Raw genomic sequence first — 12,956 nt, 5'->3', positions numbered from 1 at the left:
ACATATGTTCATTATGTAAAATAATTGCCCCTTATATCATATAGTGGCGTTCATGGTTTCCTCAGTTAAGAAACTGGCTGTTCCCTGAAGAGACCTTTATGAGTCTGGGCTGACTAAATATTACGGTGGTGTGGAGGATGGTTTGCCTCCCGTGAGCATCTCCCACAGTCTGCAATTGCTTCCATTCGCCATGGATCGCTAATGAAAATATTTTGCAAAAGTTCTGGCTCTTGTCTCTGTTGGGAGCGTGCGTGGGCACAGTGACCCTTTATCCATCAGTATCATCATAAAGAGCAGACATTACTTAGCACCATTCCCCCGTTCCCGTCTGTTATGTTGTAGAACGACTTAATTTCTGTGGAAATATAATTTTCTCGTTTTGTCGCGAATCACAAACAGCACATTGCAAAAAATTGCTCCTGTGAATAATGTGGCTAAAAGGAATACTAGGGAGCTTGTCATTTATCCTTTCTAAAATTTATTGCTCGCGAAATATTCCGATATTGCGACTTTACCTGAATTTGTGAAATATTAAGCTTGAAAAAAAATGAGTTGTTTACAGTATCTTATTTCGGAACATGAACACGGTACTTGCTCCAGTGTCTACTTTGGGCACTGCGCATGTAAACAGTGCACATGGCGCTGCTGCACATTCCTGCGTTGTGTACGTAAATGTTTAAGTGAGACAACATGCTGTAACAAGGCTGACGCAAACCAACCTGCACATGATGCTGCCATCAGTTGGAGTAACAATGGCAACTTGTCTAAGTATAATAAATACTGTTAAAGGTTCCCATTAAGATCATTGGTTTTGGTTACTGTAGCATTTGAACACTGCGGCAGAGTTTGAGAGTTATATCCCAGCTGCAATAACTGCATTTCAAATGAGGCAAAATTAAATGCAAAAACTGGGGGGGGGGCACTTAAGCTCCAACTCAAAGGTATAATGCGCAAGCTAATGGGCTAATTCCCTTATATACAGAACTGGGCCTCCTTTACTTAGCATTCATAGAACCTTGGGAGTCCTCATACCGCTCCCGGCGCAGTGGTGCAGCGGTTAAGCGATGCGTCACTAACCTGTGATGGCCGATGGCACTGGTGGGACATGTGCGATCCAGGTTGCTCTTCTCAGCAGCCTCTCTCGACCAATAATTAATATAATTGCCACGGTGGGCAGTTCGCGCAAAGCCCAGTGGGCAGGTTTCAGATGACGCCACAAGGTAACGCTACCCATCTGGCCCACTCACCTTCCAGGTTGCTTGTCTGGGGATTTTTCGCTTACTGTGGCCGACGCCGATGCCAAATTTTCTGCCGCATGAACTCCCTAACGCTATCGCGTTAAAAGCACCCGTATTCTTATATGTTCGTGCACATTGAAAAACCCCACATGGTCAAAAACTGTTTCGAGTACACCAATACAGCTGCCTCACAACCCACAGTCTTGCTCGAGCGCATAGAAAGGTAGTGGCCAGTAGCCTTGCCTCATCAGCTAGCTGGCCCTTCTCGTCTGCTGTCAGTGAAGAAAACTCCTCTTTATTATAATTGTGCAGGGGGTAAAATTTCTTTGTCCATCTGCTCAGACAGCTTTCGCTGTATGAATCGTCTCTGGATACATTCAACCGCGTCAGCATACTACAAAGGCCGACATTCATCTTGGCTTCAATGTGAAACGTATATTTTGAATCCGCGTAGCATTCATTTAATCTGGGCTCACGAAGTATGCGAGGCCCCACGCAGTAAAATGAATCCCTGCGCAGAGTGAACGTTTCCCGCAATCGCTGAGCCCAGCGATTGTCACGTGCCCTCTAGGCCTAACCGGAATCATCTAAGTGCTCCCCATAGCAGCAGTCCTCCTGGACGCGGCGGGCGTTGACGACGACGATGACTCGGGCAGGCTGAGGTTCGCCGATAGCCTCTTGATGGGCCGGTCCAGTTCGTTGAGCGCGTTGTGCAGCTGTCCCAGCAGCACATTGCGCTGGCCGCAGTCGCCGTTGTAGTCGTCCATGTCAACGGTCACCACGGCGATACCGCCCATACGCATTCGCTTGGCGAACAGCACCTGCGCGGTATTCACCGACGATTAATTGCCTAGTAGGCGTACACACCACAAGCTAGGAAGGCATACCCGTCCGACGGCTCAGTCACTTTGGCGTCGGCTGCTGAGCCCAAGGTTGTGATCTTGAATCCCGGTCGTGTCGACCGCATTTAAATGAAGCTGAAAAGCGCTAAACTCTGTGGCAGCTGTTAGCCGCGTTTCGCGCATGTGGTGCTCCGCGATGTTTTACTGGGCATGTGCATAGTTTAGCTGTCGCTGCGTTTAGCATTTTTCTGGATAGCATAAAAGTGCCATGTCCCCGCACTCACCAGTTGTGTCACACTTCCGACCAGCAAGGTAAACAGTGGCATCTTAATAGATGCTAGAGCCACCTGCCAAGAACACGGAAGAAGACAGCTGCGGCCTGCCACTGTGAGCAGATGGCAGTGGAGAAATGAACATCCTCCTCTCCTCTTCCAGAGGAAAGGAGAGAGAGACCGCATGGTGGCTGCTAAGGGAGAAACCTTGTCATATGCCATGGCTGGCAGGTGCAAAGTTGTTCATGGCACCTCACAACGAGGTTCTAATGTTGTCGCATTGTCACAGCTCATGGTGATAAGGTGTCCAAATTTTCGCCGCTCAGCGTAAACGGCAATTTTAAAAAAATGGTATGTGTAAACAGTAAACGTTAACGTGTGCATGACTTTTTCATTTGTCATGAAGTGTTTATTACACCCCCACAGTTGCTTTGAATGCGCTGTCGATAGAACCGTGCGGTTACCTAGTGTCACATTACCACCTGTTCGTCCGCTACGAACAGCGCACCCCTGTGGTCGCTGTAATGATTGCAAATGTGTTCTGTCCGTTGCACGCCCGTGTAGTGGCGACGGGCATCTCCTTTTCGTTCCTATCTTCCGAATTGAATTGCTTGTTCGTAACGCGTCGTTTCTCCTCTCCCACAAACTTTCATAGCGCTTCTCTCCCGCTGCGCCGAGCGCTTAAAGTGGCGTGCCTCTCCTTCTTCCGCAGTGCTGAACGATGCGGACGGCACCATTTGTTTTGGTGGACTTCTTACCAACAGCTCTCGCTGTATACCGTGTGTTGTGTGACTTGGGTCACGTTAAACAAACCCAGGGTGTATAAATTTATGGAGCCCTCCACTACAGTGTCCCTCGTAGCCCATGTACTATAAGCAAGAAACGAGACGCGAACAAAACAGTTGAGCCACAAACAGCACCGTAAGAAGCTGTTAGTCAGGGGAAGCTCAATACTGGCTAAGGGTATTAATTTCGAAGGCGCGAAAACTTTTTGCAGAAGTGTTAATCAACCTCGCTTGTATTTCCTCTCCAGGAGCTAATATGGTGTTTTTTTTTTGTCCTGCCACCTCAGTTGTCTCCTTTTCGTTGCTGATAGTACAGATATAGGACTTTAAAGCTCATATAACAGAGAAAGGTAGCTTCAAGCCGTGAACGCTGCACAGTCACTGGCGCTTTCCGTAATGTGATGTGGCATCACCTTGTCAGCAATGCATTCATCATGTGGGAGACGACGCCACAATCTAACTCTGTCTATAACCAGCTTAGGCCTATCGCTAATTCCACTCCTGAACAGCTGTTCGAGCATACGTCCATGAAAGCTTTATGGTCCTAATTCTGCGTGCGGAAACTCGAATGCAACAATAACAAGCCACAGCTGAAGAGCACGCGGTATAGCTTACACAATGCAGGTGGCGATAGGGGGAGAAGTGCGCAGGTTTCCGCTGTACACGTGGTCTCAAGCACGGCGGCCACTGCCTGTGACGCCAGTGCAAGCCAACTCGCCGGAATGTGCTGATGCATGCGCCGCCCTGATTTTCAAGGCGTGCTTCACGGATTTTTTACAGGCAAGCACTAGATTGAGTGCGACTTTTCGCAAATCAGAAACGTTGCGAGCTAGGATGCGCGCCGACCTTGTTGAGAATGGTGGCCTTGTTATCGTATCCGATCCACTGTCCTTTGTCCCGGTTGACGGCGATCTTGCAGTCGGCCTCCTTGTCGTACAGCGACACCCACAGGTCGGAGCTGAACTCGAGGCAGATCTGCGCACGCGTCCACCGCATGCACGTGGTCAGTGGGCAACTTGTGTGCATAGACATTGTGCACAAGGGCCGTGAGTGCGTGAGACTGTAGCACGTTTATTACGGTTGCATGTGGTAGTACAGCGTTTAGCACCGCGCCGTACGGTAAGCACGCTAACTGCGGTAATTGCAACCGCACGGAAACTATGGCTAAGCAAGCATGGCAGCGTTAGCAATGACAACGCTTCAACATATTCACCTCTTCTATGCTCTCTACTGAGAGAAGTGGCTTTTCCATAGGGCAGGTCAGATGAGCCCTAGAATTGAAAGTGCAAGGAAAACTACCATTGTTCACGCATCTTAGCCGAATTATGCACCGGGCGAAACGAAATACTCTCGGGCATAGATCCTCTGCGGCCATTTTAGAAAGTGACATAGCCGAACCTCGTTATGACGAAACGGTTTATAAAGACAAGTTGAATATAACGAAGCAATGACGATTCCCCTTGGAAGCTCGGTGAATATGTGCTACAACGAACCACTTCGTTATAACGAAATTTCGTTGTATATCGAACGTTGATAAGAGACGCTGGCGGTGGTATTATGAAACGTGCGAATTCACGTTTAGTGACCACGGTGACGACCGGGATGGGTCGCTGCGTAGAAAAGACGTGACAAGGGCACCTCGAAATAGGCGAGCAGCCCGCGCTCGTCGGTGAACGGTCCCGGGGGCGCGGGTCCACGGACGGCGGCTCGCAGCTCGTAGCGCCCAGTGTTGCGTAGCCTGTAGGCGTAGCCGAACAGCGGCAGCGCCAGGGCTACGCGCTGCCGGGAGCGTAGCTCGCCGAGGAACGCCTCGCACGCCTCCACCTGCGTGCCATACATGCTAATTTGGATCAGTGGTAAAATTGAAAATTGTTTTTTTGAGTAAACGAAAAGACCCTCAGCGGTGGCTCAGGGGTTAGAGTGCTCGGCTACTGATCCGGAGTTCCTGGGTTTGAACCCGACCGCCGCTGCTGCGTTTTTATGGAGGCAAAACGCTAAGGCGCTCGTGTGCTGTGCGATGTCAGTGCACGCTAAAGATCCTGAGGTGGTCGAAATTATTCCGGAGCCCTCCACCACGGCACCTCTTTCTTCCTTTCTTCTTTCACTCCCTCCTTTATCCCTTCCCTTACGGCGCGGTTCAGCTGTCTCGGCTTGGCTTGAGGCACTCTGACACGGGTCGGCCTGGTATTGCACTGCCTCCGGGATCGGCCAGGGGCAAATTAGCGCGCCTTTTTTTTTCTACCTTTGCTCTCCTATCCTTTAACTCTCCTACTTTCAGCACGCGGCAGCTAGCGTAGTTCGGCTTGCGCCAGTAGGCAGGTCCGTGCACTTTCCTTTTCTTTCTTCCTGTCAGCAACAGAAGTAGAACCAGTGTATTGCGCAGTGGCTGCTTCGGTTTCTTACCAGCCGCTCGACCACCCTGTTGTAGAAGTGCTAGTGGCCCAGTTGGAACCAGTCGACAGACCCGTGCTCTTTCCTTTCTTCATATGAGCAGAGCAGGAGCATTGGACTTTATGGGCAGCCGAGGACTACGCGCAGAATTTTTGTTCGAGACTGAGACAACACTCTCGAATATTAATTCAGCGAAAGGTGCTCTTCTTCAAGCACCTGCCTATATCGGCTGCTAGCCGACTGGCTCCAACAGGGCCCCTGTCTCTACCGCACCCTAAACACGAATAAAGTTAGATGGAAGTAAAAATGAACCCGGGGTCGAACCCGATTGCGGCGGCCGCGTTTCGATGGATGCGAAACACTAAGGCACCCGTGGGCTGTGCGATGTCGGCGCTTGTTAAAGATCACCGGTGATCAAAATTATTCCCGAGCCCTACACTACAGCACCTCTTCCTGACTTTCTTATGTCAGTCCCTCCTTTGTTCATTTCCTTACGGCGCGGTTCAGGTGCCCACCGAGAAAAGATGCTACGCCGTTTCCTTTCTCCAAAAACAAATTTTTATTATCGTTTTTTTCTTCTAGCGCACCAATCTTTTTGGGGCAAGGTATTCTTACCATGTTCCGGAGTAGATTTCGATCACTAAATATACTGTGTAGGCAACGATGATGCAGTCCCTCTGCAAAGCATAGAAACTTAATGCAGTAGGCAACGGGAGGAGGCTTTCAAACGCGGCAGCGGAGGCCTCGAGGTTAGCAAAAAGGGGAGGTTGAAACCTCGGTTAAACTCTTCGTAACTGATGGAAATTCGCATGTTTTGAAGAGGGGAAGTTGTGTTTGGTCGCCAACCTTAAGTATTCTGCGTTTTTAGAGGTGAAAACTTATCCAGGAGTCGGGAAACGTACCTTGCCCCGTAAATGGAAAGCGCTAGAGAACAGCTTAATCCATTTTCACTTTTTTCGTGTTTAGGTTGCGCTACTGCTCCTGCTGCTGTTGCCGATAGTAAGAATGAAAAAGAAAAAGCACGGGCCTGCCCACTGGCTCAAGCCGAGCCACAACCACTGCCTCGTGCTGAAAGTGGGAGAATTGAAAGACAGAAGAAAAGATGGAAAGAAAAGGCGCGTGCTGGTATGCCCCGGGTCGATCCCGGTGGCAGTGCAATACCGGGCCGACCCGTGCAGTACGCGTGTAGACAGAAGAAAACTGCGAGGAAAGACGAAAAGAAGAGACACTCGTCGCAATAACCGCGGCCGCCGAATCAAGGATAGCGCCTGCTTCCTTCCTATAACATAAAGTCATTTTCGCCCCAATTCTGTGAAACGTACTCGGTGCTGCTTTCGCTGCAGCCATTGATGACAACCCATACAAAGCCTCTAGCGGAGCAGAAAACAATGCCGCTTACCAGGTCTTCCTTGAAGATGATTGGTGGGACGGCCGTCTTGGGGGTGTCTTCCTTGGAGTACGCGTGGACGATCAGCAGGTCGCTCATGCTACAAGGATGAGCGCAACAACGACGTCCATTAGGTGGTTTAGCAGCACTGAACCGACACGCAATACACCAAAGCCGGCGGGTGGAGGGGGGAGGAGGGGATTTACGTGCAACATTGGAGAGGTAGTAGTATCGGCACCATTTGTTTTTCGAACTTTCTTCGAAGATAACATTGGGTCCCCTCATACGCATTTCCCGGCAAACAAATGGCACCCGGGGAGGGCGGTGGACATTTTAAATTTGCCCCTGATCAAGGCAGTGGCAACAACTAGTTGATGTTACTTTAAGCTGGCCTCTCGCCTCACCTGACCGTGACAGCATCGACTAAAGACACAAGAGAGTTAATTCGCGCATTAAACTCATGCCGTTACGCCCGGATGTCTTCATTAGGAGAACTTTAATTCCTAAGTTAAGTTATCGTATTGAAATCATATCTTGTGATTAGTTTAGGGATTGCTGTCTTTAGGGGTTTTTTGGGAAAAAACTCCTGTCGTTCAATTACGCACAGAGCGTAGCCTCATAAAGGAACCCTTTATGTCTTACTTTCATCCACGTATAGACGCCTGTAGCATTCGGAACACGGAAGCCACGGTAAGCCATCTTTCAGAGATCTTGGAAGCATACATACTTTGACTAGCAATAGCAATTAGGCACTTTCGTGATTTCTGCATTTCTAAAATACGTTTTGGCAGGCCTCTACAATTGCAGACCGCATTTCATGCGCCAGAAATGAAATAGCGAAGCCAGAATAACAAGAAGTACAAAAACAAAAAAGTGGTAACGATATTCGAGACGAAATTCAATCGGCCTGTTTCATGAGAACAGCCCTTCAGGTAACGCACGTGACTACAGATAGATTACCAGGAGCACGTCCACAAATCCGCATACAAAGCTCAGGTCCACTTCGATAATATTGCCTTTAAGCAACATACTACGACGACGCGGATGCCTTGTTACCCAGAATTCTTCCTACATACAGGAAAAAAATGTAGGTCATTGTGTAAATTTGTATCTCAAGAAAGAGCACCCAGAAGGAATCTGAGGAGAAAGCTTAAGCGGCGCTGAGGACTGCTGCATCCCATTATTGTTCTCGGTATTTTGTCCCGCACTCTTTTGGGTATGTTCACGCTTATCCGGCAGCAAAACGTACTTATGGCAGAGAGAATTGAATTTAAAAAATTTCCCGCTACTCCGTTCAAATTCATGACGTCCACACGGACTCTATAGGCCATACCATACCGTGCCATATTATAACATACGCCGTACCGTATTGTACCATACCATACCATACCATACCATTTGTAGTAGCCGCCGCGGTGGCTCAGCGGTCGTGGCGCTCGGCTGCTGACCCAAAAGACGCGGGTTCGATCCCGGCCGCGGCGGTTGAATTTTGATGGAGGCGAAATTCTAGAGGCTCGTGTACTGTGCGATGTCAGTGCACGTTAAAAAAACCCAGGAGGTTGAAATTTCCGAAGCCCTTCACTACGGCGTCCCTCATAGCCTGAGTCGCTTTGGGACGTCAAACCCCAAACCACCCGTACTACTAGTAGTAGTAATGGTGAAAAACTTTAAGAGCACAAATCAAGTGTTCAAAATAGGCTTTGCCTGGCGCACCAGGCCGACCTGATTCTCTTCACGAGAAGTATATCTGGAGAGAACTGGGGTGAGGGAGGGGAGTATAAGGGGACTTAAATGTGGACAGGACTGTAGAAGGGGCAGTGAACTAACATTCCGTTCACTTACAATCAGGATAGCAGAAATGGCGGCAGCTGCTGGACACATAAGCAGCTTCCACGGAACAAGGTGGTCCTAGGGCATTTGCAGCATACTTTACGTTAGGTTAGGTTGCGTTGCAGCATACCTATGCAGGGCTTCCACATTGTATGAAGGTCCCCACTTCATATGGATACTGACAAGCGTCAACAGGCGGTTCTTCTTCGTTGCGACACGAATCGCCTGCACAAAAAAAATAGGCGCTTAGCATACAGAGAAAGGAATCATTACGCGCTTAGTATTCGCAGGTGACGAAGTTCTGTATAAAAAAAGATTAAAAGGAGATTATTTCAGACAACTATTTCGATGACGTTCTTTGTGAACATTTTTAACAGTGCTCCTTTAACAATGAACATCATTTAGCACGTTTTCATGGCTTTGCACTTCTTTGTTCGTAGGTGCGACCTGTGTTTACGGCGTGGAGTCGTGTGCAGGTTTGTTTTACGTGTGTGGGTATGGTGCGCGAGGTGAGCTCATAGTTTACGCGGTTTACATCGTGCTTTTTTCTGCGGTATCTTGAAGGACCTTTTGCGTGTTTCCTACCAGACAGCGAAGGTACACAAATGCCAACACGCCCATGCGGAAAGTGCTGTAGCGACGTTCGCTTTGCCTATTCAAAACGCCTGAGGAGTAGCAGGGAGTGCGCGAACAACAATAAAATCGTCAATACGTTACCAATCAAACTTAATAATAAAGGAAGTAAGCTGAAGTTTATCGCAGCGGCGTGACTAATCTGCGAAATTTGGTTTTCCAGAAAAACATCAGTTCATAGAACGAGTTATATAGTAGTACAGTGTAAGTTTTAAGCGAGGAAATGCGGTACAGTAAGTCACCAGAGTTCCAAAAGAGAGGAATACCAAAGGCTTGCTTGTGCATTTCAATTTACTTAAGTCTACACTCATTGCCTTTTGAAATGAATCAGGGTGTCTGCTGGATGTTTTAGGGAAGCCCGTCGCTAATTTTTTTAACTACAGACCTGGCAGCATAGCAATGCGAGTGTTGACGGTAATCAGAAAACAGGTCAGTCATGTGAACTATGGTTGGATACAACTCAAGAACGAAGCGGCCCTTCCCCCCTCAATGGAACGACCCCCTTCCAGCCAATGGCGTCGACCGATTCTCATCAGCCTGTTAGCGTGAAAATGCACGGAGTGGTCTAACAATGCAAAGAGGGCTACTAGTGCAGCTCTGTCAATTCCTAGAATTCGAAAGCGCAAGTGCCCTTGGCGCTGCTGTTAAAAAATTTTGACCATCGCACGCTCCTTTCGAAACTGGCGCGCTCAAAGCGGCGCCCACCAGTATCATGGCGAACTATGGTGAGTCTAACACTTGCTTGGGGCAGTGGCGTGTGCTGGTTCGCATTGCCGTAATCACCCATCAGCACATACCTGGGCACAGCCGTACTGCACCAAAACTATGGTTCATGTTGAGGTTGATCTTTATTACGCCCACTCGTGGAGCGTACCCTGACGAGGTCGACGTAGACGGGGTTGAGGTCCGCCGGCAGCCGGTCCCAGTCCAGCTCGACGCCATCGAAGTTGAACTCTCCGAGCCAGCGGGCCACGCTGTCGGCAAACAGGGAGCGCCTCGAGGCCGCGTCAGTGCCCTCGGTCAGGTTTTGCGGGCCGGAGCCCACGAGCCGCACAGATAGCACCAGCTTAAGCTGCGGGTGGCTCGTCTTCAGGGCGTCCATGTCGCGGACGGACTTGAGCCCTGCGGAGCAGCGCGCCAGCTGTGAAGTTCTTTTTACGTATAAGCACATCCCTATCTTTAGCACGAAATTATTTAGCTCCTGTTCTCGGCATACTTGGGCGAACATCGACCGAAAACAGCGGGTGAACCAGAAAGATAACGTGACTCCAACCTTGTGAAACTTTTCGTCCGCAAATGAAAGTAACCGCCGCACCGCTAATGGATGGGTGCCATGCGGGACTTCGAGGCCTCTGCGATCACTGCGAAGATCGGGTTGCTAGTGACAGCGTGTAGCACAGTGATTTTATCTCCTCATCACTGGCAAGCCCCGACTCCCAGGGGCGTGGAAGCGACTGAAATTGATAATTGGTTGCTGGGGAAATGAAATGGCGCAGTACCTGTCTCACATTTCGGCGGACACTTGAACCGCGCCGTAAGGATTGGGATCAAGGAGGTACCGAGAGAATAAAGAAAGAAAGAGGTGCCGTACTAGTGGAGGGCTCCAGAATAATTTCGACCACCTGGGGTTTAACGCGCACTGACATTGCACAGCACACGGGTACCTTAGCGTTTAGCCTCCATCGAAACGCGGCCGCTCGGTCAGCTTCGAACCCGGGTACCCCGAATCAGTTGCCGAGCATGTCAAGATTGCCTTTGTGTGCGCCCCAGCTTGGGGCTACATAGCGAACAGACGCGGGACGCCTGCAAAAAAGGGCGGGTGTGGCGGAAATTGGGTGGTCCGGGGCGTGGGCTAGCACTGAGTCGCAGATGTTTCGACTGTGTTTCTGTCGGCTGCAAGAACCTTAAATGAGCGTCAGTTTGACTCGATACACAGTCGTTGACTCGTTTGCGCTTATCATGAGTGATGTGTGTCTGGCTCGTTACGCGCTACATCGAAGTCGGCGACAGAAATGTTTTGTGGTGTAGTGTAGCATGACCGGTTCGAGACCGATTCCAGTTATGCAGCTAACAGCATCATCCATTCATCCATAACCCATCGTAGACAGTGCTGCACCTGTTCTTCAAAGCATGCATTTCATGCTTACCACGGAAATAATCCATTTACTCCTCGAAAATATACCTGAATTGGGAACGCGCACTTTACCAATTCAACTCGCCGTGCTATTGGACGTAGCGAGCTCTGGTATTTTACAAGCCGGCGCTGTCAAGTAAGATACATAGTTTTGTGCCAAGGATACTATCGAGAGATATGTCACTCCGATCTTCAAGGGCAGCCATTATGGGAAGAGTCAAGCACCATGGGAATCACGGTACATAAAACTACCTAAATAAAACAGACATCACTGATCCTGATGATATTTAGGACATGAGCTACATAAACGGCATGAAGTCGATTAGTTTTGTGTCGCCGAAGAGCCCCGCAGTTGTATTTCCACTCGCCCCTTCGTAGTTTGTGGCACTGAACCGAAGTGTCGCTGTGCCTGCTTCCGGACAGGCGCAGAAAATGCGTGTGCGTATACCGGTGTCGTCCTCCTGGAACTGCAGCCGAAGTCCGTTAGGGTCCACGCGCGCACCGATGTAGACGAGGTGTGTGCAACAGTGGGCGCACAGCTTTCCCAGGTCATAGTCTTTGGGCGCAGCCCTCAGAAGGCTAGACGAGTTCCAGTAGCACACCACCGCGGTCCTACCGCCGCTCATGCCCGGAACAACCGCGTTGGCGCCCATCCAGCTGGAATCTGCGACGTTGGACCAGCAGCCGTAACAGGGAGGGGAAAATTGGAGTGGGAACTTAAGCTTCGCCTTAAGGGTATGACTGGATAGCGTAATGGGTTAATTCCTATGTATGCAGAAGGTCATTTTCTACATTCATAGATCCCTAAGAGTCGTCATACCCCTCCTGACTCAGTGATGCAGCGGTTAAGCGATGCGCCACTGCCCTGCGATGGCAGGTGCTCCTAGCGGCGGGCCTTGTGCGACCCAGGTTGCACCATCCCGAGCAGCCAATCAATAATTTAACTGCCACCTGCCACGTTGAGGAGTTCGATAACTGTAGTTTGTTGCCCCAGTGGGCAGTTTGCGGGAGGTTGTGAAGACGCTGCAAGGTCACGTGACCTAGGCGGCCCACCTGCTTCCAAGGTTGCTCTCTGGGGACCAGCTGCCAGAACCATGTCCGTCCGTGATTTTTCGCTCGCAAAGACAACGCCAACGCGTTTCGAGCTACGATTTGGGACGAGACGAGGATGGTTTGAAGGTGTGTGCGGCTACAGAATGTATGGGTGTTGTGGGAGTATCCCCCACGGTATCTGCTGCGGGATGACAACAGCTGCCGGATATTTAGCGCCCGCACTGGTCATTACGCATGCAGCAAGTTTTGGTGCCAAGGCCATACATGTCGGCGAACACGCGTTAAAAGCAGTGCGGAAAAATGGATAAAAGCGGAACGATGGATATATCCGGTCTGCCACTCAGCACTGGGAAAGGGGAAGAAGAGAAGAAAGAGGGTCCTGATGGGTTAC

At 49.9% G+C, this 12,956-nt stretch overlaps 1 protein-coding gene across 1 annotated transcript; it reads right to left on the bottom strand.

Annotated features, from left to right (window-relative positions):
* Positions 1–1,690: 1,690 nt before the first annotated feature.
* Positions 1,691–12,166, bottom strand: LOC144130141 (chitinase-like protein 3). The gene is made up of 7 exons (XM_077664153.1): positions 11,961–12,166; positions 10,253–10,500; positions 8,876–8,970; positions 6,928–7,015; positions 4,776–4,961; positions 3,984–4,112; positions 1,691–2,059 (listed from the first exon to the last, which is right to left on the bottom strand). Exons 1-7 carry the CDS (start codon positions 12,163–12,165, stop codon positions 1,826–1,828), a joined length of 1,185 nt encoding a protein of 394 aa, XP_077520279.1. The 5' UTR covers position 12,166; the 3' UTR covers positions 1,691–1,825.
* Between the last annotated feature and the right edge of the window lie 790 nt (positions 12,167–12,956).

Source organism: Amblyomma americanum, chromosome 4, assembly GCF_052857255.1.
Source record: "Amblyomma americanum isolate KBUSLIRL-KWMA chromosome 4, ASM5285725v1, whole genome shotgun sequence".
NCBI lineage: Eukaryota > Metazoa > Arthropoda > Arachnida > Ixodida > Ixodidae > Amblyomma > Amblyomma americanum.
Note: the sequence above shows the minus strand (reverse complement) of the source record. Positions and strands in the feature narration are given on the sequence as shown.

Bases quoted from the DNA above. Each gene is read 5' to 3' on its own strand.
- LOC144130141 (XM_077664153.1), bottom strand. From the start codon at position 12,165: ATGGGCGCCAACGCGGTTGTTCCGGGCATGAGCGGCGGTAGGACCGCG. The intron at 4,962-6,927 runs GTAAGCGGCATT...TATGGCACGCAG, and splicing joins TCATCTTCAAGGAAGACCTG to GTGGAGGCGTGCGAGGCGTT. The intron at 2,060-3,983 runs GTCGGCGCGCAT...AATACCGCGCAG, and splicing joins AGGCCACCATTCTCAACAAG to GTGCTGTTCGCCAAGCGAAT.